At 41.3% G+C, this 26,148-nt stretch overlaps 1 protein-coding gene across 1 annotated transcript in view; it reads right to left on the bottom strand.

The window, feature by feature from the left end:
* Positions 1–10,188: 10,188 nt before the first annotated feature.
* The window catches only part of ARFGEF3 (ARFGEF family member 3), a gene marked incomplete at both ends in the record, with an annotated part of 159,796 nt that continues 143,836 nt past the window's right edge, over positions 10,189–26,148 (bottom strand). Inside the window, 6 exons of the mRNA XM_080700543.1 lie at positions 10,189–10,380; positions 12,170–13,388; positions 21,889–22,010; positions 24,232–24,363; positions 24,583–24,685; positions 25,487–25,601. Coding sequence (XP_080556669.1) covers positions 10,189–10,380; positions 12,170–13,388; positions 21,889–22,010; positions 24,232–24,363; positions 24,583–24,685; positions 25,487–25,601 — 1,883 coding nt within the window. The remainder of the gene's footprint in view (positions 10,381–12,169; positions 13,389–21,888; positions 22,011–24,231; positions 24,364–24,582; positions 24,686–25,486; positions 25,602–26,148) is intronic.

Here is a 26,148-nt window from a genome sequence, read left to right as displayed (position 1 = left end):
AGTCTTACTGGTGCATCTAGGAGATGAACAAAATATGCAATAAAATGACAGAATTGAGAGTTAAGGTCACAGGCACAGATTCTTTTTCTATGGCATTTATATGTCTTTTATCCTTCTATGGCCAATATGGTGATTCTTAGGCTAATACCATCACAAACTTCTTAAATAGTCTTAAAAGTAAGATCATGAAAAGTGGCTATGTTTTCTATGTTTTTCTTTTTAATTAAAAGAATACTTTTACTAATTGAGGGATTTAGTTGTATATGAACAAAAACGGTAATGCTGTATTTTTGTTGTTGTTGTTGTTGTTTTTTCGGGTCTGGGGATGGAACCCAGGGGCATTCGACCACGGAGTTACACGCCCTGCCCTATTTTTTATTCTTTATTTTGAAACAGGGTCTCACTAAGTTGCAGAGGGCCTCACTAAGTAGCTGAGGCTGTATGCGAACCGTGATCCTCCGGTCTTAGCCTCCCAAATGCTGCGATTACAAGCGTGCACCACCACACCTGGCTATAATGCTGTAGTTTTAAAGAAATGAATGAACTACAGTATCTACTGATAATATGATTTGATGTCTGTTCTTATAAAAAATGAAAACAAGCCGGGAATGGTGGTACACGATTGTAGTACCAGTCCTTGGAAAGCTGAGACAGGAGGATCACAGGTTCAAGACAAGCCTCAGCAACTTAGTGAGGTCCTCTGCAACTTACTTAGACCCTGTTTCCAAATAAAGTATAAAATAGGTCTGGGAGTATACCCCGGAGGTAGGAAAGCCTCTGGGTTCCACCCCAGTACCACTCCCCCCACCAAATAAGGCTGCGGGTATATCTTAGAGGTAGAATACCCCAAGGTTCCATCCCCTGTAACATATACATACATACATACACACACACACACACCCAAAAAACAATATTGTAAAAAGCCCTCTTTGAAAAAGGGGGAATAGACAAAGGTATATGCTTTGCAAATTTGCTTTTGAGGCATATACCAAATGGCTAATGGTGTTATCTCTGTCTTGTAGGATTAGAACAGCCCTTTTACATCTAGAGTTATAAAATGCCATGGGAAAAAATCCTAGTTCTTTATGGTACAATTCTGTAAAACATGCTATTTACACAATTATTGTGATATACTTATTCAGTAAAAGAAACTTTCACATTTTGGACTTTTAAATGCATTTGAATCTTTATTCTACAACACAAGCAACATAAATACAATATCTTTTAAAATATTTTTCTCTTTAGAATTTTCATTTTTCACCTTAGATAAAATGTACACAAAATACACTCACAAGCTTGCTTACAGGGACCTGGTAAACAACGAACAGATTATAGGAAACCAAATAGTTCTATCAACATACAAAGGAGGGTAGTTCTCAGTTTTTTTTTTATGTTACTGTGACCAAATAAGGATGCAAAACAAAAATGACACTTTTTTTTGACAAGGCCTTTAGAGTTAACAGAATGCCTCAAGGCTCCTGGTGAATGGGTTGCAAGGACAGACAGGTAAAATGGTACATTGACTCAAATTATTATGGCTATACCAAGCTTCATTTATTTATAATTTTTAATGAAAATAAGTTGATTCTTTGGTATAATACAAGAAGGGGTAAAAGAACCCACACCACCCGTTGGATTGACCTAGAATGGGAGATGGGAGCAGGGGAACTGTTTATCATGCAATTTACTTGTTTATTCCCCTTATGAAAGCAAGAAAACTGTCTTGAATAATAGTCTTTTGGCATGATTAGTATCTTATTTTTCGCTTCCTCAACACAAACAGACCAAGAAAGGGCAATAACTTTTTCTTCTAGGCACCTCCTCCTGCCCTGCCCTGCTGAACCTGGTTATTCTACAACATACTTTCAACTGAAGTGAAATAAAAACTAGAAAAAGTATTTTATTTTGTTCAATTTTGAGTAGTTATTAGGAAACCCATTTGTAGTGGAGAGAAGCACTTCCAACAAGAACCAGATTAAAGAAGGGGCAGGGGAGGGAGCAATACCAAGCAGCTTGCACAAAATCATGAGGTAGCCATGGATGGTCACCGGTGGCTCCTGGTATCAGGGCCTTATGCCTTTCTAACTCTGAAAGAAAGCTTGACATCTTACATGTTAGTTCAAAAGATTGGCTTCTAGATTCCACCCTTCTGTTTTTGGCACCAGTTGGTAAAGCAGTTTAAAAAATCAATCTCTAGAAATAATTTATTTTCAATGCAATTTTTAAAATCTGTTATTGTTAACAAAAGCTAAATGCATAGCTTGAAAAAGATTGTGGAAAACAGAAAAGGAAATAAAAAAACTTTTCAATTATTTCTACCCACAGAAGGACTTGAATTCTTGATAACACTACTACTCTAATATGCTTTCTGATCTCACTAATACTCTCACTAATACTCACTAATATTACTTTCTCTACCTACAACAGTATAAATTCATTTAAATAATATCAGGGTATTTGTTAAATAGGAGTCTTTAGAGAAATTTTATTAAATCAATAATTATGTATAATATAGTTTATAAATGGATGATTATTTTAAGGTACTTCATTTTTTAAAAATCATTCCCTCATTGGTCTTTGTTTCTAATGGAAAAAGAATTTCTAAAGCTAACTAATTGAATAGAGTTAAGAGGTAAACTAAGGCCTTATGTATATTTGGGTTAACATGGTTTTATCATATTCCCAAAGCACACTGATTCACTTTTATGCTGTTCCCATCATTTGGGATATGATAAGGAATATGGTGTGCATTGTTCAGATATGTGCACAAACACATACTTCCTGAAAAGTCAAAACATGAGTACCTACCACTCAAAAGGGAGCTGGTTCATTTTGAAAATTTCCATGAAGCCATTTGGTAGATCCTTTACAGATATACATATATATAAAATTAAGATACTAATTTATACCAGACAATTAAATGAAGATGAAGGTGAGTCATGTCATATTATCTCTGAACACTGATATTTCAAAGTAAAAGTGACAAGCAAGCAACTACTCAAAAATCTGTCTAAGCCAGGAGCCAAGGCTGTAAGGGATCCAGGATGGACACATGTCAGCATAACTATGTGGAAAGCAATGCAGACACTACATACTTCATTCTAAAATCACCTGCGGTACAAGTCAAGGGGTCAACGTGAAGCAAACTATCATTCACAGAACCAACATTACTAAAATACAAGGACGAGAGTTTTAGAATTGTCTCACGGTTCCATAGAACTTATACATTCATTATCTTCTAGTGTGAAAAAACAATTGTTATACTAAAACCAGACACTTAGAAGTCTGAACAGGAATGATAAACCCCAAGTTGTCTTCCCCAGGGTTTAAGTTTTCTCTAGTGCTTGATAAGTCAGGCTGATCTTAAAGGTAGGAGTTGGAAATATTTTTCATGGCAATGGTTCTTAAAGAGTGGTTCCCAGAACAGTAGCATTGGCCTCCTCACCTAGGAACTTGTTAGAAATGTAAGTTATCAGATCTATTGAACTAGAAACACTGGGCGTGGGCCCAGCAGACAGAAGAGGAGAGAGAGAGAGAGAGAGAGAGAGAGAGAGAGAGAGAGAGAGAGAGAGAGAGAGAGAGAGAGAGATGTGTGTGTGTGTGAATCCAGAGGTACTCTACAACTGAGCTATACCTCCAGTACTTTTTATTTTTAAATCTGGGTCTCAATAAGTTGCCAAGCCTGGCTTTGAACCTGTTACACTCCTATCTCAGCCTCCCAAGTACTAGGATTACAGACATGTGTCACCATACCTGACTGCAATCTGCGTTTTAACCCCCGCCCCCCAAGTGATTCTGATGTGTGCTAAAGGTTGAGAACCACTGTTTTTAAGACAAAAGAAACTAGAACAACCACTGGTTAAACCACTAGAACAGGAACTAACAGAATGTACAATTCTTGTGGTTGAAAAGAGTGGCAAGAGAGTAGCTGGATGAAGTCCACCAGCAGTTTAGCACAATTGTCGGCCAGTTCCTTCTTCCTGGGACCTTCGTGTATTATTATACAAAGATATAGCAAAGGATTTATAGGATTTATAGTGGCTTTTCTTCAATTTATAAGTGGTGCTATAAGTTGATAAGGAAGTTGAAGATCATTCTCAACTGTGTTTCTCCAAGATGATCCCAGGAAAAAAAATTTTTTTTGTCTGTCTTCCCTAAAGTAGTATTTTTGTGTTTTGGAAATTTAGATGGCGTTCTACTTCAAAAATTTTAATGAAGTTATTAGTTACTTATACATCAAATACAAACACTACCGAGTGAGGAAGGGGATCTCGCGAAACAAAGAAACAAATAGACATATGTTTTTGAGACTGCCCCATGAGTAAATAAGGAGAATCTTTATCTTGAGAATGCATAACCAAAAATGAAACAATTTATCAATTTTATGAATCTTTCCCAATAATAAGCTTGTATTTTCGATAAAAAGTGCTCAGAAATGTCCTCTTGCTTCTGTAAGGCCTCACTAGATCCTATTGGGCTCACCTAAGTGGTATCTAAGCACATGTGAAATTTTTCCTCAGCTTCCTGCAGGACACAAGAGTTTCTGACTGTTTCCTTGTCTGTAGAACAAGTAGGAATATTGAGGTCTTATGGTACATGGTTGCTGTGGGTGCTGTCCAGATGCCCTTGATACCTGGATTTTTAAATAATCTTATCCAATCACTTGCTTCCTCTTTAGGGAAGGTATGTTTTGAAGAATGGTTTATTTTACATACCCCCAAACTTTGATGATGACCTACAGATGTGGCACTTCCTAGAGAAGCAGGTGAAGAGGCACTGCTGGCTACACAGCACTTTATTCTGAGCTGGTTAAACGGCATCGGAGAAGTTTTGCAAGTTATGCATGCCATGAATAGTAGCACTCTATCATTTCTGCCTAACTTTGTGAGTTTTCTAACATTGACGGTTTGCCTGAAGAGTAAAGTTTAAAATTTGATTTTATTTATTTTAAACACTGAAATGTAAAGATCATGTATTGTATATGATCTTTAAATAAACACATTTAAAAAATCTTATTTAAAAAATCTCCATAACATCTCAGATGGATCTGGGATATTAAGTATTTTTAACTGCCCAATTCCTTGAGACTTCTCTATTTTACACTAGAAAGGTTTCTATGCACAGCTAGAGAGCAGTGTTGGGAGAGACCATGGTTCAGCAATGCTTCCTTTGCAACTAACATTGCCTTTTACTTCTTAACATGGGCAAATCTCTGAACCTCTCTAGATCTGTGTTCTCATCTGAAAGAATGATAAAAACACAATCTGTAATGTTTTATGTGGTCTATCAACCACAACCTAAAGTATGAGGCCATGGTAAGAACTAGATGTGATAGTGTAGGTGAAGGGCCCCTTTCATAGTGACCCTCAACCCAGTCCCCTCCTCCTTGTCTATCACCTCTTGATGTTGCTATCAGCTCTGAACAAAAGTCTCCATTCTGTTTAGCTTGATGGGACTGACACTGATGGATTTTTCCTTTCTGAGGAAGAAACCTTTCCTGTCTGAGCAGTATTGCGATGCATTGGGGAAGGCAAGGACATCTGTCAGGTCACCATATGACCGTCCTACAGCTAAGGCTACAGAACTCTCTACTGACTGTACAAGCCAGCTACTGAAAGCCCAGTGGTCATCCTACCAGGATATCTCAAGTCAAAGTTATGTTTAAATTATATTAACATTTTTATCATGTTTGATTTAAAACAATTTGATCTGTTATGTATGTTAGTATCTGCCTGGGTTCTTATTGGTCAATAGTAAAAAAGAAAAAAAAAGAAAGGTAAAAGGGGTATTCCAGTTCTATATCTATGGAGAAGGCTGAAGTGTAATCAGGGGAGAGAGGTAGAGGCAGCCTAAACATCTTTAAGTGTTGATCATGGAGTGCTTGCCTAGCATGTATGAGGCCCTGGGTTTGATCCCTAGCACTGCAAAAGAAAAAGAAGAAAAAAAGAAAGAGAAAAATATGAGTGGAGCCAGTGGGAGGGTCATAAATTCCAGGGCATCCTTGGTAACTTAGCAAAACCCTGCCTCAAATTAAAAACATGAAAAGGGCTAGGGATACAGCTCAGTGTCAGAGCACCTCTGTGTTCAAGCCCTGGTACTGAGGTGGAGGGAGTTGATTGGGAGGTGCAGGAGGGAGGTGAGGTTCTGTGAAGAATTTACTAGCCTTCCCCATCAACACTACTGTCCTTTTTAATGTCAGGGAGAACTCTGGCAAAGAGAGCGGGCACTTGGCTGGGCTGTCTAGTCAAGGCTTCTCTTATACTTGAACTTCTCCAGATACTTGTTTCATGGATCATACTTAATCAAAATAGAAGGAAAGGAGAGAGAGGGGGGGGAGGGAGGGGGGGAAGGAAGGAGGGAGGGAGGGAGGGAGGGAGGGAGAGGGAGGGAGGGAGGGAGGGAGGGAGGGAGAGAGAGAGGGAGAGAGAGAGAGAGAGAGAGAGAGAGAGAGAGAGAGAGAGAGAGAGAGAGAGAGGGAGAAAGAGAGAGAAGAAATATATCGACCTCAGCAATACTCTTTTGGGAGTAAGTCCAGACACCCAAATGCAGTGTGTGGAATCTTGTTCTGCTTAGACTTGTATATACAATGTTAATCCCTGTTTTTAACTTCAAAAGGCTGCCTTCACCTGGATCTTTCTGCTGCCTATAAAGTGATTGTGAGGAGAAAAATATCTGGCACTTTCAGGGACTGTGGGAGGGAGTGGAGGAAGAGAGGGGACATGGCAGAAACTAATACTAGGGAGACAGCAGGAAGGGTAGGAGGGGCGGGCTGGCTTGGAAGGAGCAGTGTCTACCAAGTGGTTCTAAGTACTGCCCTTTCTTCTCCACTGGCTGGAAGAGTCAACCAAAGGCCTACTTGTTAGAGATTACTTTGCATCAGACAATGTCTTTTTTGAAAACTGTAGATACCCTTAGAAAGCACTGCTATACTTGGCTACTTTTCTGGTTGAAATCTGATGGCAGACAGCTCTGGAAATCAAGTACATTAGGCATGGAGGTGGACTTAAAAATGATGTGGATTGGCCGGGCGTGGTGGCGCACGCTTGTAATCCCTGCGTTTGGGAGGCGGAGACAGGAGGATCACGCAGGTTCGAAGCCAGCCACGCGTGCTGGCTTAGGAGACCGTTTCCAAATAAAAAAAATGTAAAATAAGTCTGGGAGTGTAGCCCGGAGGTGGAAGGGCTTCCAGGAACCCCAGTACCCCCCCCCCACACACACACACGATGTGGATTAGAAATGGGGTATTTACAAGAGGAGGGGAAGATACCCCAAAACCTCTTAGACAATTCTAAGAAAAGAACGTGGTATCTTCTTTATTTTCCCCCTTGGGACCCATAATTGTGCTGGTTAGGAACAGGGTTTGGATATAGTTTGAGGGACTCTTATTTTCATGAGCTAGCCTTGGATCTCATCTTCTGTGGAAGAATGAATTCTGATTTCTAAATGATTAACTAGCACAATTTGAGACATGACATCCATACACTGAGACTGGCTTCCTTTAAGTTTCTATACCTTATGAAAAGTTGTTACATGTAAACATTTTGTAAGTACTCTAATTGTGTGTGTGTGTGTGTGTGTGTGTGCGCGCGCGCGCGCACACACTCATTGGGGAATGGATCTAGGGATGCTCTATCCCTAAGATACATCCCCAACCCTTTTTACATTTTTAAATTTTGAGATGGGGTCTTGCTAAGTTGTCCAAGCTGGACTTGAACTTGTGATCCTCTTTTCTCAGCTTCCCAAGCACTGTAATTACAAGTATACACCACTGAGTCTGGCTTATTATTCTGTTTTACCGCAGCTTTTCCCCCCAGCAAATTGCAGAGTACTTATAACCTCAGAGAAGCTATAAAAAGAATCAGAATAACCCTAGTGAGCTGCTTTTACTGGGGGAAAAATTTCCACCTAACTTTTAGGGGGTCTTTTTTTTTTTGTCTTTTTAGAACCGGGGATCAAACCCAGAGCTACATCCTGCAGAGCAGGTTCTTTGCCACTGAGCTACATCCCGGCCCCTCCATCTAACTTTCAATCCCATTTACAAAGTATAAAAATTCAAAAATTATGGGGAGAATATAGCTTATTGCTATCCCAATAATTCATTGTTTATTAAGAACAAATAGTTGATAGGTTCCTAAACTTGAATTACTTGTCCAGTAAGAACTGAAAGCAAAGAGAATGTTTTGTGGAGCTAGAAAAATGTCCTTTAGACTCTGTGGCAATCTTTAGATGGAGTACAGAAACAACCAGGTTTTCTTTGTGACCATCCAAATAAGCCAGAGAACCTTGCCTTGCTCTTAACCTCGGAAATAGCCACATCATTACCAAGGAGGGCAACGCTTGGGAGTACCATCACTGGATAAAGTTCAGTCCAAACATTTAACATTTTTTGGTACTGAAGAACTGATGTTTTATTTTTGATTTTTATTGGTACTAAGGATTAAGCCCATGCAGTTACACTTTGAGCTATTTCCCCAAGCCTATTTCATTAAAAAAAAAAAAAATTGAAACAGGGTCTTGCTGAGTGCCTGAGGCTGGTCATGAACCTGTGATCCTCCTGTCTCAGCCTCCCAGGTACTGGTATTAGAGGCATGGGCCATCACATGCCCAGACTGATGTTTTATTTTTAAAGGATGACATATGATTACATATGTTGGGAAATTACCATGGATGTGGTGACTAATGCTACTCTCTATAATGTATATAAGTGGGTATTAATGAGAAATTTTCATCATTATTATAATGTAAAAATATAAAATATACTGTTGTAAGGGCTGGGGGTGTAATACAGTGGTAGAATGTGTGGTTAGCATGTATGAGGTCCTGGGATTAATTCCCAGCATAGAAAAAAGAGATAAAGCATTCAAATTCATTTTCTAATAATGCTTAGGAAAAGAAATATTAACTTAAAATATTGGTCTAAGTAAAAAGATCTTAAATGTAGGATAAATTCACTTTCTAGAGAAGAGAAACATTTTAAATAGAAAAATTTTATTTTCTAAACTTCACCATATCCCCTTCTCTAGTTTTATTTTCTTCTGAGACTACTAACTTGCCTGAGACCATGATTTCATGATCATTGTTTCCTATTTTAAGATTAAAAAGGACTTCATCATAACCCCATTTCCCACCCCTCCAGCTGTCTCCCTACCCCACACTCCCTGCCCCTTCCCTGAGAAGTCTGCTCACTGGTGGAGGACTCGGAGTTCCTTTCCTCCAAGAGTACCGATAGAAAATGAGTTGCATTTTAGGATTTCCTTCTCTTAAAAACTGAGTGTTGTACCTTACGTTCAGATCATTGTGGGGCATAGAAATGTCTGTGCAACAAAAGACTAAGGCACCATTTTTTCTTTCCTTTTCTGCCTTGGGAGCAGAAGCAAAGACTCATGGGACAGGCAGGGTAGCTGGCCAGTCTCATGACAGTACATGCACTGGCCAGTGCCACTTGGTGATTTCTGTTAAAGGCTGCGGAGCCACAGACAACACCCTGCTAGGAAAGAGCTTTCTTCCTTTAGAAATAGAGAAATAAAGGCACAATAGTACCTTACATAGGGAAGTTGGTGAATATTAACCTGAAAGATCTTAACAACTTAAAGAGTAATGTTGAAATGTTCTGGAATATTTTATAGCATAAGTCATCTCTTTCTTGATTTTGACACTGAAAAATATATTTTTGTAGCTATCTTCTTCCCAGCCAAACCCACAGTCACAATATAAATTTCTTCCACTTAATAATGTCTGCTACTAGGTATCTGAGTGTTCATGTATCAGCTTGACTTACCAGCAGATATTTTCTTAGGAACTGCATTGATTTTCCAAATGACGGATCAAATGGATCTATATAGTGTTTTCAAAGGAGTGGTCCTTGGAAAAAAGGACCTGTTTGTGGACAACATTGCAAGCAAAAGCTATTGGAAACAAACCTAAAGGTTTAGAAATGTATCAAGGAATGTAGACTCTTCTGTAATAATGTGCAAAATCAGAGGATCATCTGGGCACCACCTTGAGGTCCAGAATAGCCCAGGCTGATTAGTGAGGGAACAGTTGAAAAGGCTTTTTTACATTAGGGAACATTGTTCTCTGAGACCTAGTTTCAGTGGGGCTGGTGGTGGGACAGATGCTATCAGTTGGATTGGCAGGCCGACTGCAACCCTCACTATGGTATCTCCTCGGGGATGGAATCTGAGTCTTCTACACAATGATGTCATAGACTCGGCCCACTCTGCCCAGCCATTCTCTCACTGCTTGGCGAACTCTGATGTCAGTCACGTGACAGGTCAACTGGCTGATGCACGGGAACACGGCTGGCTGGAGGGCAGTGAAGGTCTGGTCTGGGAGGATCTGAATCTGATTGAGAACTGTTAGCACCATGTTGGTCCATGCCTAAGAGAAAGGATTTAAGAGAATTATTGGTTTCATTTGGCAGACAGGTTAAACCCTGCCAATCTGTATAGAGTTTTCTCAGACTTTAGCTAAAACAAATTATTTAATAATTTAATGTACCTATAATGAATTATGATTTTAATGTTACAAATAGAAGGATCTTTTCATTCTTTTAAAACTAAAAAATCTTATTTATTTCCTATGTTAAAAAGTTTCTTCTTTTTTAATAATGAAATTCCACAGGACATATGATATTTTTATTTTTATTTATTTATTTATTTATTTTGGTGGTACTGGGGGTGGAACCCGGAGGCTTTCTACCTCTGGGCTATACTCCCAGACCTTTTTTAAATTTTATTTGGAAACAGGGTCTCACTAAGTTGCGGAGAGCCTCACTAAGTAGCTGAGGCTGGCTTCGAACCCGTGCGATCCTCCTGTCTCAGCCTCCCAAGTGCGGGGATTACAAGCGTGCGCCACCACACCTGGCTGACATATGATATTTTTAATCAGTAGTCTTTAACTACCTAGATTACTTGGAATAGTTCTGTCCTAATTAAGGATAACTTTAAAAATTATTAAGAAAAACCAAAGCCATGAAAAACAGTTAAGAAATATGACTTAAAAGAATGTCATTTGCTCAAGAATAAACCATACATCTCACTGTCACTGGATACTTAAAAAGATCTAGGATGATTTTTATACATTCTATATTATGAAGTTTATTTCATTTTCAAGATATTTCAGGACAATAAGGTGTCTTGTAAGATTCATGCTAAGTCCAAACTTATGTTTATTCTAAGAATACATTATTGTCTAAGTTCATAGAACCCAGGGTCCCAGGTCTAATACATTATACCTGAAACAGGAATTTATAATTTAATACATGCATTGAGATTATTTTTAAAGAACCTTTTCTAGATAAATCTTTTTTCCATCTAATTTCTTCTTGAACTGAACAAAACAGCACCAAAACTGTTTTCCTCTCAGGCTCTTTTGTGATGTGCCATAGAATTATGCATATTAAATACATGAAGGACTGGGTACACACAAAGACCCCTGAAGAATGAGAATTTTATGTGCTCAGGATGGGTTAGAAAAACTGGAGGTGAAAACAGTTCATTAGCATAACCACAAGATAATATCTACGTTTCTCTTTTCTTTTATAGAATACTTCAGAACTCTAGAATTTTTTCAGTGCTATCTTCAAATAAAAATGACTTAATGCCACTTAAATTACTTTTATAAGCTTTGTGTGTGTGTGTGTGTGTGTGTGTGTGTGTGTGTGTGTGTGTAGTACTGGGGATTGAACTCGGAGATATTCTACCTCTGAGCTACACTCCCAATCCTTTTTATTTTTTGTTTGAAACAGGGTCTTGCTAGGCTATGAAGAACATCATTACATTGCAAGCCTGTCCTTATACCTGCGATCCTCCTGTCTCAGCCTCTTAAGTACTGCGATTACAGGTGTGAGTCAGCACACCCTGTACTTTTATAACTTTTAGCTTCATTTTATTTATACAAGTGAAATATATATATTCATATATTACCCATAATATGAGTTATAACATTGAAAATCTTTCTGAAATTATCTGAGAATACAATTTTGATTTCACAGTGATGAATAGATACAGGCAGACCCTACACCCTGGGTTCAGCAGTCTCCTCGCTTTGGAAGTAAATTGGCTTATATTCCCCTACTGATTTCTATTAGATGTTGGAATAAATGCATGCCCTCCAAGGGGGACACATCTGGTATTTGATACCCAACCTCTCTCCTGCATCCTCGTACCTGTATCTGTGCTTCCGCATCTCTCACGGAGACACTGAGGGTGCTCCCGGTGGAGCCCGAGCGGGGCCTCTTCTCCTGTCGCAGCAGCTCGGGGCCGGCACTGAAGGAATGGCGCATTTGCCCTTGGTCCATCAGGTGCTGGGGCCGCTGGAGCATCGGGGAGTCCTGTCCCCGGGGACCCAGTGGCTCCCCTTTCTTATCCACTTTAGCCTCCTTGGGAAACGTGGGCAGGTTGTGCTGCTGCTTCCTCTTTTTGTATTCAGTCATCAGCTTTGCAATCGTTTTGTCGGCTGCCATGGTGTAGATTTTGTTCCCTGCATTCTCCCACCACTCTTTCTTCCGGCTGGGATCCTTCTTTTCTACCTTGGGGCTGGGGGGCAGCAGCATGTCCCCACCGGTTCCCCTCAGGCTCAGAGGCTCTCCCAGATGCTCCCGGAGCTGGCTTCGGTCATCCTCGGAAGGCGTGTCTTTGCCGGAGAAGCCTCCCGTCGATGGAGTGGACGACTCGGACTGAAAGGAGGGAAGGATGAAGAACGGGTCGTTCCTGAAGACTGGCGGCTCCTCCAAGCTGCTCTCCAGGTCCAGGTGCATCTGGATGTAGTTATTGCACAGCTCCATACACAGCTTGTGCAGCCTCTTGACCAGCCACGCCCAGTCGGCGTTGCTGACCGGCTGGACGCTGAGCGAGGGCATCCGTGCCCTCCACTGCCTCTTCTCCTTGCCTCTTGGGGGGCTGACCTGGGCCGTCTCCTCAAATATGTCCTCATCTTCCGATGAACACTGCTGGGAAGAATCCGTGCTTCTCTCGTCGTCCTCGAAAAGGACCTTCTTCACCTGCTCTGCAGTGATGGTTTCCTGGTTGGTGAGAACAGCACACACCAGCGCGTGGAAATAGATGTTGAAGCTCATGGCGGACTGGCGGTAGAGATTGGCGGCGCCCCCGATGCCAGACACTTTCTTCAGCAGACACTTGAGCCCCGGGCTGGTGTCAAACTCTCGTGCTGTCCTGTAGGAGTCCAGGAGTAGGTCGAATATGACCGCCAGGTTCTGCATGGAGATGTATCTGAGGAAGCCGGCCAGCTTGGTGTCAGGCACTGGGACCGTCTTCTCCTCTCCAGGAGAAGGGCCCTTGACAAACTCTTCTAGCAGGATGTCATACAGGTTCTGGAGCAACACTTGATGTGACAGCAAGCTCACCACGATTTCCCGAAAAGACACACTTCAAGGGAAAAGAAAAGGTCTGATTAGTGGCTTTCTGCCTTTGCTTATTTCAAAGCAGTGCAGATGTTACCGATTTTGGAATGCCACCTGAGGGATGAACAACTAGCCACCTGCATCCCCGTGTCTTTCTTAAAAAGGGTAAACTTCCATTTTAATCATGACTAGTGGAATTTATGACACTTTCTGAAATCTAGGAGCTCTAGAATTTAAGTCATGATACTGAAACTAACAATTATCATCAAGCTTCAGAAAACAAATACAACAGTTTTATAAAAATTTTAAAAAGTATAATTATGGGATATGACATACTTTCTTTGATTTCATAGCTATAAATAATAACACATCTAATAAATTCTGAGTTCTATCAATTTTAAATGGCCTTTTCCCTACCTACTGACCTTTTTATTTATTTATTTTGCCCTGGTCTGAACCCAGAGGCATTCAACCCCTGAGCTATATGCCTAGGCCTATTTTAATTTTTATTTTGAGACAATGTCTCGCTAAGTTGCTAAAGCTAGCCTTGAACCTGTAATCATCCTGTCTTAGGCTCCCAAGTACTGGGATAACAGGTGTGTACTTTAATACCTGGTTTGTCCTTCTTTTCCCTCCTTTCCTCCCTCTTTCTTTCTTTCTTTCTTTCTTTCTTTCTTTCTTTCTTTCTTTCTTTCTTTCTTTCATTCATTCTTAACCCAGAGCCCTTCAACCTCTGAGCTATACCCCCTGCCCTATTTTGTATTCTTTATTTTGGTTCAGGGTCTCACTAAGTTTCAGAGGGCCTCATTAAGTAGCCGAGGCTGTCTGCGAACCATGATCCTTCAGTCTTAGCCTCCCGAATGCTGGGATTACAAGTGTGCACTACCAAGCCCGGCTTGCCCTTTTTTCTTAAAGCCAAAGTTTTCTGAAATCCTACTGAAGTTTGTCTTTGGTACCAAACCAGTTTTCCAGTATTAAATTTTAATGTTTTAGGTTCATACCTATCAATGTTTCCAGCATGTACAAGAGGAGAAAGCCCAACATTGGAGTTTTAATGCTATTGGTATTATGGGGCCAGCAATGCAAAGTTAGGAAACAAACCGACAATGTCATCCATAGCCTTCTAGAGCAAACCTAGATGAGAAAGCAACATTGACTTACACATGGATTCCCTGCCTGGCATCATGGCCCTGGGACTTGAGGCATCCCTGAGGTGGGAGGTGGGAGCAGCCAATCCTCCTTAGACATCAGGGCAGGGCAGCTGGCTTAACTAACAGATGCAAGTCGCCTATGACAACTTCCTGCTATTTCCCAATCAGGGTAGAGCCCAGACAAAGTAGCTTTAGAGGTAGGTGCTCAAATGCTTGGTGATTCAGCCTCTTTTGTTTGGCTAATTCTTTTACTAAGAAAAGAATCTCAATTCCAGATATTACATTTACCAAACACTTTAATTCACCAATGTGGTTTTGAGTTTGTGGTTTCATGTTCTTTTCATTGCACTCAGAATTTTGTGAAAATAGCTTATGCCATTAAATTGCCAACAAATTCCCATAACCAGATTATTATAAAATTATGACCACTCTTGTTTAATATTGATTTAAAAGGTCTAGCCATTATGTTACTATTTTTTGTTTTATTTTATGACCTTTAAATTTAAAATTATTATTATTGTTGTTGTTATTTTGGTACCAAGGATTGAACCCAGGGGCAGTCTACCTCTGAGTATACCTCCAGCCCTATTTTATTTTTTTAATTTGGAAATAGGGTCTCACTAAGTTGATGAGAGCCTTACTAGTTTTGAACCTACGGTCCTCCTGTCTCAGTTTCCCAAGTGCTGGGATTAAAGACATGTACCACCATGCCGGGTTTAAAATTATTTTTATAACTAGCATAAAAGCTTACCTAGCAGAAAAAAAAATACTTCCACAAATCTAAATGTCGACTTTACCCTGTATTCAGTTATCACTGAGGAAAAGCATGTTGTTCTCAATGAAGAGTAGTAAAGACCTGTCATTCAGAACCAGTCACTTTAAAAATAAGTCATTTAAATAACTTTCAGGACAAAAACTATATAACATAACATTACTACAATTCAGAGTTGTTAAGTATATTCACAAAGTTGTCCAACCATTGCTACTATTTCTAGAACTTTTTCATCAACCAAAATAGACTCATTACACAAAAACTCCTCATTCTCTCCTCTCCCCAGCTCCTACTTAGTAACTTTGGTAAGTTACTTACAAGCTATTAAGAAACCTGAACATGCATTCTTCTAAAGAAGAGGGTTCAAAAGCTACCAATTTGGTTTAGTGCTTCAAGTCCACATGTATAGAACTCTAACTAAGAAGGGAAATCGTCCATTTATCACAGAACTCTGTTGAAATGTTGATCACCCCTCCTGCACAGTAAAGTGTTTAAAGGATGGGGTAGAATCTTTTATCCTTCTCGTCCCAGGTTCTTAAGAAATTGTCTGGTGAGAGCAGTAGCATCCAATAATTCCATAACCAACTGAGTAACAACAGCAGACCCGTTCTAGTGCAGGCTGCCCAGGAAGCCCACTCCCTGGAGGAAATGTTCTCCTTGGGAAGGGCTCTGGCAGGTAGCCCTGCTCCCCTGAAGCCGGATCCACACAATAGCAGGCACCACCAGAGGGGGCTGAGTTACACCAGCCTTCTGAGGTGGGAAATCCTCAGCCCACAGCGTGCTTTCTATTCCTTCCCAAGAAGTGGCAAGCCCTTTCCCAGCAAAGGCTCAGGGAAGGCGGAGCCATATCTAAATTATACAGGAGCTTTGCCAAACAAGATCTGCTCTTTGATGTTTTATTGGCTTACTCTGCATGTAAAAAGAGGACAGAAAATCCCCTTTAAGTTCAGGCTAAATGCCCCAGCAACAAGCACAAGGAGGCAGGGAAGAAGGGAGAGAAGCTTGCCAAGTACTGTGTATACTTGTCCCCCTCACTCTGAACTACATAATGATGTGAGTTTACAATGCACAAATAAAGGTATTTAAAAAAAGAAAGAAAAAAAGAAAAAGGGTAGGGAATGTACTTTGGTTGTAGAATTCACCTGGGTTTAATCCCCAGTATTAAAAAAAAAAAAAAAAAAAAAAAGGAAGAAAAAGCTGGGCATGGTGGCTCACGGTTGTAATCCCAGTGCTTGGGAGGCTGAGACAGGAGCATCGCACAGGTTCAAAGCCAGCCTCAGCTACTTAGTGAGAGTCTCAGGAACTTAATGAGACCCTGTTTCCAAATAAAGTATAAAATAGGCCTGGGAGTATAGCCCGGAGGTAGAAAAGCACCTGGGTTCCACCCCCAGTACCACACACACACACAAAAAAAAATTTCAAGAAGACAAGAATAAAGTGAAATAACTTTATACATAGGCAACTCTTGGTTATTTATCTGACAGGAGACAAAGATCTCAAACAAAATCAAGTAGCTTTCCAATTTGTTTTACCCAGCTATTTCAACATGCTTTCCAATATGTTGAAACCAAGGGTTTCATTTTTTTCTCAGCCTACTTTTAAGGGGACTGCACACCACATACCTGCTTCTGATGCAAAGTACACAGTAAAGCCATACTCCAGATTGGATAATTGAAAGTTAATTGTCTAACAACTGTTTGACTTAAAACATGCTCATGTTGGTATCAGAGATAAACAGATAAACAGATTCACAGTTTAAAGTACATGTTAAAGCTCTAATTAAGATTATATGTATTGTGTAAAGCTTGGGCTATTAATGTCAAAGCTTTTAGGAAGAAGTAGATATATCTTTAATTAAATGCTATAATTTGGTTTTAGGTTAGGTCTTTTTTCCTATAGGCAATTTCAACATAGACTTTTAAGAATACACCTGACCAGCTGGGTGTGGTGGCAAAAGCTTATAATCAATACTTGGGAGGCTGAGATGGAAGGATTATAGGTTCAAGGTCAGCCTCAGCAATTTAGTGAGGCTGTTTTAAAATAAAAGAATTAAATAGGGTTGAGGGTATAGTTTAGAGGTAGAATGCCTCTGGGTTCAATCCCCAGTAAAACACACACACACACACACACACACACACACACACACACACACACACACACACTACACCTGGTCAGCATGTAACAATATTTTCTTAGGTCAAATTCATCTTCCACTATGTCATATGCTAAATTAAGAATTGTCTCTTTATGGGATATCTTTTGGCTCAGTGGTCAAAAAATTAGCTAAGGAATTTAATAAAGTTTTCTTGTTTTACTCAACTACAGGGAATACATAATTGCTTATTAAAAGTGCCACGTAGATTTAAAATATATTTTGATATATTTTAAAATCTTAACTTTTATAAAGACATTTTACTAGCTGGGTGTGGTGGCGCACGCTTGTAATCCCAGTACTTGGAAGGCTGAGAGAGAAGGATCGTGCAGGTTCGAAGCCAGCCTCAGCTACTTAGTGAGGCTCTCAGCAACTTAGTGAGACCCTGTTTCCAAATAAAATATAAAATTAATCTGGGAGTGTAGCCCAGAAGTAGAAAGCCCCTGGGTTCCATCCCCAGAAACACACACACACACACACACACACACACACTGCAAAAAGATTTTAACCCAATAACATAAGAAGAATATTAGGTTATTATGGTTTCTGTGTGTTTTGCTTATAATTTTAATTCAGGCCATTTTTTCCTTTTTCTATTTTCCTACTTTCTTTTTTGGCACTAGGGTTTTAATTCTGGGGCATTCTTCCTCAGAGATTATGCCCCCAGCTCTTTTTATATTTTATTTCCAACAGTCTCACTAAGTTGCTTAAGGTCATGGTAAGTTGCTGAGGCTGGTCTCAAATCTCTGATTCTCCTGTCTTAGCCTCCCAAGTATTAGGATTATAGGCAGGCACCACCATGCCTGGATCTATTTTTCTACTTTTACTTTAAAAATTCCTCAGCAAGAATAACTGACTGAGTCGGGCGTGGTAGTGCACGCTTACAATCCCAGTACTTAGGAGGCTGAGACAGGAGGATACAGGCTCTCGGCCAGCCTCAGCTACTTAGTGAGGCTCTCTGCAGCTTAGTGAGACCGTTTCAAAATAAAGAATAAAAAATAGGACTGGGTCTATAGCTCGGAGGTACAATGCCCCTGGGTTCGAGCCCCAGTACTGCAAGAAAAAGAAAAAAATAATAATTGGCTGAATAGGAACCAGAAATAAAAAGGCAAAGATAAGAGAAAAATAAATAAAGCTTCAAAATAGATCATAGTTTTTTAACTGTGAAAGGAACACACAATCTTTGATATAGAAAATAGACACAAACGATCAAATGGTGGCTGGCCTTGAATCTGAGATCTTGTCTCAGCCTCCCAAGTGCTGATCAATTTAAATTAATTTAAGCAGATGAATTTAATGATCAATTAAAAACTGGGGGCTGACAGGTAAAGGAGTCAGAGACTACAATTTAGGAAGAACACATGAGATATTGTTGAAATTCTATTTCTGAAATTGGGTGGCAGGTCTGAGTTATTTTAGTTTTAATTCATTCTTCATAACTTTTTTTTTTTTTTTTTTTTTTTGCGGTGCTGTGGATGGAACGCAGCATCTCCAAGCTACACCCCCAGTCCTATGTTTTTTATTCTCTACTTTGAAACAGGGTCTCACTGAGTTGCAAAGGGCTTCACTAAGTAGCTGAGGCTGTCCGTGAACCGCGATCCTTCTGTCTCAGCCTCCCAAATGCTGGGATTTCAAGCGTGCGCCGCTATCCCCAACTGCTTCATAACTTTTGAATATTCATATATTCTCTCTCTCATTCTCATTCATTCTCATTCTCTCTCTCTCTCTCTCTCTCTCTCTCTCTCTCTCTCTCTCTCTCTCTCTCTCTCTCATGCTGGGGATTGAACTCAGGGATATTATTTTACCTCTGAGCTACACCTCCAGCCTTATTTTCTTCTTTTTTTAGAAACAGGGTCTCACAAAGTTGTGGGGGGCCCAAACAGCTAAGGCTAACCATGAACCTGTGATCCTCCTGTGTCACCACACCCTGAATATTCTTTTATATGTACCAAACACCCGACTGAAGAAATCACCTAGAAATTTTACCCAAATAATTGTATGAACCAAATTGTGATATTTACCGGCTAACTGTTGGACAAATCCCCCAGGGTACTGAATGATAGCAACCACCTTAGCTCAGGTTGCTCTAACTAAACACCATAGACTGAGTAGCTTATACACAAAGCCATTGATTTCCCACAGTCTTGGGGGCTGGAGGTTTGAGGTCAGGGGCCAGCACAGCTGGATTCTGGTGAGGGCTCTGTCAGCTGCACACTGCTGACCTCCTACTGCGTGCACGCATGGTGGAACTTGGGCAGTTCACGTGCCTCTTCTTTTAATGGCCCTAATCCCATTCATGGAAACTCCACTCTCATGACTTAATTTCCTCCTGAAGATCCCACTTCCTAAAACTATGATGATTAAACGTGAGTTTGGAGGGACACAAACATTCAGTTCATTGCTCCAACTTTCTCCCCACAGCGGTACAGGGCAGAGGTCTCGTGCTCAGCCAGACCTGGCTTTGATTCCGGCTCTCCCACTTTGCAGATGTGTGTCCTTGGATACGTAACTCAGCCTCTCCGAATGGGTCCTTGTGGGTAAAATGCTAGTGGAAATATCTATTCACCGTACCTTATGCAGTGCTCAAATACCATTACCATGATTATATCTCAGGGTTGGGATGGGAGATGTCAAGCACTGCTTATATCTCAAACTCTAGGAAGAATATGTGTTAGGCAGAAAGATAGTATTTAAAATATGATAATATTTAAAAACAGTAAGCTTCTGTTGGTGGGATATAGATCTTTTGTCTTCTGACAGCAGTATTACCCATGGAGAATTTTATGTATTTCTCACTGAAACAATCTTGTTATTTTAAGCAACAGGGTCTTATTATCTTGCCCAGGCTGATTTTGAATTCCTGGGCTCAAGTGATTTCTTGCCTCAAAACCCCAAGTAGCTGAGACTATGGGTATACGCCCCCATGCTTGGCCAATAATTTATTTATTTGAAAAGATTAAGCTGGGTGTGGTGGAACACGCTTGTAATCCCCCTTCTTGAGAGGCTTAGACAGGAGAATCACAGGTTTGTGGCCAGCCTCAGCTACTTGTGAGGCCCTCTGTGACTTACTGAGGCCCTGTTTCAAAATAAAGAATAAAAAAAATCGAAGGTAGGGGGGTGGAGCTCAGAGGTAGAATGCCTCTAAATTCAATCCCCAGTACCACACACACACACACACACACACACACACACACACACACACACACACGATGAACATGGCTAAGTGTAGTGGTGCATGCCTATAATTCCAGTATTTGGGAGGCTGAGACAGGAGGGTCACAATTTCAAAGCCAGCCTCAGTAACTAAATGAGACCTTCAGCAACTTGGCAAATAGGTAACTTAGACCCTATTTCAAAACAAAAAGGGCTGGGGATATAGCTCAGGGGTATAATGCCCCTGCGTTCAGTCCTCAGTATCTCTTTCACACGCACACACAAAGAGATTAACATGTATGATGTAGACAGGCATGGCGATACAAGCCTATAATCTCAGTACTTGGAAAGTTGAGACAAGAGGATCATGAATTTGAGGCCAGCTTCAGGAATATAGCAAGACTATGCAACCCAGAGATATCCTGTTTCAAAACAAAAAATAAAAAGGGCTTAGAAGCATAGCTCCAAGGTAGAATGCCCCTGAGTTCAATCCCTACTTCTGCAAAACCCAAAAAGCCGGTATGATGTCAGGAGTTGGTCTGTGATCCTCCAAATAAACCCTTTGAAGTTGTCCTCCCTAGTTTTTTCAGGATGTGACCATATTTGGAGAATAGGCTTTAAGGAGGGAATGAAGTCAAGCTAAGGTCATTAGTGTGGATACTAATCCAATGTGACTGGCATCTTTACAAGAAGAGAAAATCTGGACACAGAAACACACAGAGAAAGGACCACAAGAAAAGGCGATCATCTAACAAGCCAAAGGAGAGGCTAGGAACAGACAGACCCGAGAGGCCTCGATATCTGACCCCAGCCTCCAGGGCTTGAGCAAAGGAGGCTCTGCCGGGGGGGCGTTTGTTGTGGCAACTTGAACAAACGAATACATATGAAATCTGGGAAGTCTGGTTAAAAAGGGAATCACTTTTAAGAAAACCTTTGCTGAATGGCTTGACAGATGTTTTAGGCATTCTAGGCTGAAATGGATTAAAATAAGCACGAAGGGGGAATGGACACGCGCTCCCCTAGTCACTCACGTCCTCTGTGTTATATGGTCAGCCACTCACTTTTTTTTTTTTTTTTTGTGGTACTGGGGTTCCTGGAAGCCCTTCTACCTCCGGGCTACACTCCCAGACCTATTTTTATATTTTTATTTGAAAACAGGGTCTCCTAAGCCAGCACGTGCGCGGCTGGCTTCAAACCTGCGCGATCCTCCTGTCTGCCTCTCAAGCGTGGGGATTACAAGGGTGTGCCACCATGCCCGGCAACCACTCACTTTTTTTGGCTATGGTCAGCCACTCACCTTTTCTTGGTGTGCCCATTTGGCTTCTCATCCGGGGGCAGCTCGATGATGAGCTGGCAGGACTGAGCATGATCAAAGTTGTTGGGCGTCTTTGGAGAGCACTGGGTATCCAACATAAATACCTGCAAGGGTGCACAGAAGTACAGCTCAGAGCTCCACGTCCCTGCCCCATCCCCACCAGGGACTGTTGTTGTTCATTTTCCACCCATTTTCTCACTTAGAAAATAAAAATGGCCCTCTACAATTTAGTGAGACCCTGTTTCAAAATGAAAACCAAAGCTGGGCATGGTGGTGCACGCTTGTAATCCCAGCATTTGGGAGGCTGAGACAGGAGGATGGCGGTTTGCGGACAGCCTCAGCTACTTAGTGAGGCTCTTTGCAACTCAGTGAGACTCTGCTTCAAAAAAAAAAAAAAAAAGAATAAAAAACTAGGGCTAGGGGTGTAGCTCAGAAGTAGGATGCCCTGGCTCCATCCCCAGTAACACACACACACACACACACACACACACACACACACACACACACACACAAAATAAACCCCAAAAGGGGTCTGGGGTTGTAGCTCAGAGATAAAATGCCTCTGGGTTCAATCCCCTAGTACCACATACACACACACACACACACACACACACACACACACACACGATGATAATGGTTTCCTACCTGTTAAATTTATTGACCTGAACAAACTGATATATGTGTATTGCATATGCAAAGTGTTAGAACAGAGTAAATAATAAATGTTGGATTGTTGGATATTGACACTAATACTAAGAAGGTAACTACTTCTACCACATAACAATTCCTTACACTCCAAACAGCAAGTACTGACATTTAATATTAATTAAAAGTAAATAAAAAGAGGCCATATTTGTAGATCATCTCTGAATTTCACATCTATTTGATACCATTTTATATACAACACAGGGATCAGAAATCAATTAGGACTCTCATTGTGGCTAAGTTGCTCCACTAGACAATGGCAGAATTGGCCAAAAATGTCAAATCTCTGATCTGAATAATTTTATTTTTTATGAGTCAAAATACCTTTGGAAGTAGTACACTATTGTTAGGGACACATATTTCCAAATCTTGTCAGAATAACCAGATTATCAAAATACTAAGTAGCTCAGGCTGGCTGTGAACCTGTGCGATCCTCCTGTCTCAGCCTCCCAAGTGGTAGGATTACAAGCGTGCACCACCACACCCAGCTTCAACCCGTTTTATTTTATTTATTTATTTATTTGGTGGTGCTGGGGGCAGAACCCAGGGGCTTTCTACCTCCAGGCTATACTCCCAGACCTATTTTATATTTTTATTTGGAAACAGGGTCTCACTATGTTGCTGAGAGCCTTACTAAGTAGCTGAGGCTGGCTTCGAACCTGTGTGATCCTCCTGTCTCAGCCTCCCAAGTGCGGGGATTACAAGCGTGCGCCACCGCGCCCGGCTCAACCCGTTTTATTTTGAAACAGAATCTCACAGGTTGCTGAGGCTGGCCATTAACCTGTGATCCTCCTGTCTCAGTCTCACAAGCACTGGGATTACAGCATGCACCACCATGCCTGGCCTGAACACTAAACTATTTTAAGAGTGAATTTCGAAGTAAGGTTTGGGACTGAGGAAGAAAAGAATATTAGGAAGTGAAATGATTCTTTGCTCTTCTTCTCCACCTAGATCAGAAGAGGGTTCCATTGGCTGACAGGTTCATAATCTTGCCATATGGTTGGATGTGGTTGAGGAGACTACTGTCTGCATGTGTGAGAATCCTTTAGTCCACTGTCAGCTTCCCTGCTAGAGAAGCTGTCCCTCTGGGGGACCACTCTCTGGGTTTCTTCATTACAGTTCCAAGCCAGATTGATTTTTGCAGCCACTCACAGATGCTTTGTTGGAAGTGGCCTTCAGTACAGTCTTAATATTTCTTCCATCCCATCTTCTGTAGACTGGCCATGGACGTTTCAGGGAGATGTGATCCCTCCCTTCAGACTCAGCAGAACCACCAGGAACCAGGGTATTGTGCATGCGCTTGGCAGACAGTGTGAAAAACAGATAAAAGAAGGTTCTTGTCTCACTACCTGAGCGTGGTTGGGGAAGCCCTGCAGAAGCCAGACCTGGCCAGGAAACTTCTCAGCTGACAACAGGAAAGTGTCTGAATGCCTTACACTGGTAATCGGGGGTACAGTGCGTGAAGGTAAGGTTGTTGACTGGGCCACGGTCATTCCTGGGGAAGAGTGGGGCTGGCAAAAGGCCAGGGCTGGAAGCGTGCGTCCTTAGGAGAGGGAAAGGCAGTTGGGTGGTGCAGGGCCTCAGGAAGGGATCCCAACTTGCATCTGGAGCCCACCTTACCTGCTGGGCCATGGCCCGGATGCGCCAGTACTCTGCCTCGGCACTGGGGGAGGAGGAGGGGGCGGCCACCCGCACCTGGCAGCCTTCCCCGCTGAAGCTCTCTGTGCCGCTGTGGAAGCAGCCCAGCAGGTCCTAGGGAGCAAAGGCAGGCGTTTATTCAGTGTCCTGGTCCACAGCGCCAGGTTCAGTGTGTGATCTGATGCTGTCCTTGTGCCTGGGGCAAAGTGCTGACCAAGAACTTCTTTCTCTCCCTCTGTCAGAGTTCAGGAGCAGAATTGGGGGCCCCAAACGGTGAGGAATCAGGGATCAAGGAAGGAGAGAATCACTGGGCTCCCTCTCCCCAGCAGTTACCTTCACTGGCTTGAGCGTGGCGGAGAAGGCATCTTGCAGGGCACAGCAGGCAAGGCGCCACATCTCCTCGGTGAACACGGGGCCCGCCGTCACCAGGACGTACCTGCCGAAAGAAACAAGGAAAAGAAGCCTTGGATCCATGTACTTCGTTGCTCTTATGGGACTCAGTCATAGATCTATTCTGTAGTCACCTTGCAAGTCTCCCTGTGTGCACCCACTCTTGCTTTCCATCCACCTGGCATTCTACTATTACCTAGGTCCTTTCAATACAGAAATTCCAATAGATCCCTAATATACATAGGCCAGTATTTAAAAACACTTGTATGCAAGACTGCATGTCTTCTGTATTTATTTTTCCATTCTAACCCCTTTTTCTACAACTTCTTTACAAACAGTAAACACATAAAACAGAAATCTTATTGTCACTTATTCTTATCTCCGTGCATTTGTTCATTTTGTTCTGCTGTGCAGGTCCCTGCCTGTGGAAGCCTTATTTGCTTCAGAGGATCTGACCACTACCACAGCGCTCTCATGGACTGAGCCACTCCAAGCCTCCCAACGTTGGCATTCATCAGTTGCGCCTCATTATTGTCATTTTCCATGTAACCCTCTCTTTGTTACTCCTTTTGAATAGGTGATAAGTTCCCTGAGGGCAGGGATCTTAATTCACAACACATTCTGTGCACTGGGGAGGCTCATAAAGTGCCTTGCACAGTAAGTGTTTGCTGACTGAATACACAAATGAAGACTTATTAGCAGAGTCATTTTTCCTTACAAAGGTCACTTTTACTTACAAAAAGCAATCCAAAAAGTGGGTTGCTACCGCAAATATAATTTAATTTCCTTGAGTCTCATAAATAAAAGCTCCACAACTTTGTGGAGAGCCAGGGAGGCTTTTTCTCACCTAATGCAGGAACAGCCTACTCTGGAGATGGTTTCCGTGGGCTTGGCCACACACGCCACCAGCAACTCAAAGAGGTCCTTCAGCATGGTGTTGATCATGCTCTCATACCTGATGTCTACGGGAAGACGTGGAAGAAGATTTTTGCAACTCTAGTGTAAAGAGATAGACGGAACTGTACATCTATAAACATATAGGAAAGTCTGCTAGAAAGATATATAAATGTGTGGGACGAGGAAATAGAACAATGAGAAAAAATGGTAATATCCCCCAAACTCTAGTAAAACAACATTTTATTCTTAGAGTTTTACTCAATTTTAGCTTGTTTCACTCATACCTAGGTAAAGCAAGATGAACTATGTGGTTCACTCTTATGTATTGGTAGACGTATTTCAAAGTTAAGCATATAATAATTCATCTACTTGAGCAGAATAAAAAGTATTTTATAGCTTAAATATTAATTGGCAAAAATTTAAGTTCTTTTTTAAAATGGAAAATTAAAACACATTTTTCCTACTGCTGATAGCCAAATTAAATTGAATTGAGTGCTCTTGGAAAACAAATAATAATAGCTCTAGTCCTACCATATCTTGGACCTTGTCAATCTCGCTTCCATCTGCAAACTATTCTTAGACCAAAGGAAATAAGACTTCCAAAAATCACAT

Source organism: Muscardinus avellanarius (assembly GCF_963383645.1).
Source record: "Muscardinus avellanarius genome assembly, chromosome: 8".
NCBI classification, from domain to species: Eukaryota; Metazoa; Chordata; class Mammalia; order Rodentia; family Gliridae; genus Muscardinus; species Muscardinus avellanarius.
Note: the sequence above shows the minus strand (reverse complement) of the source record. Positions and strands in the feature narration are given on the sequence as shown.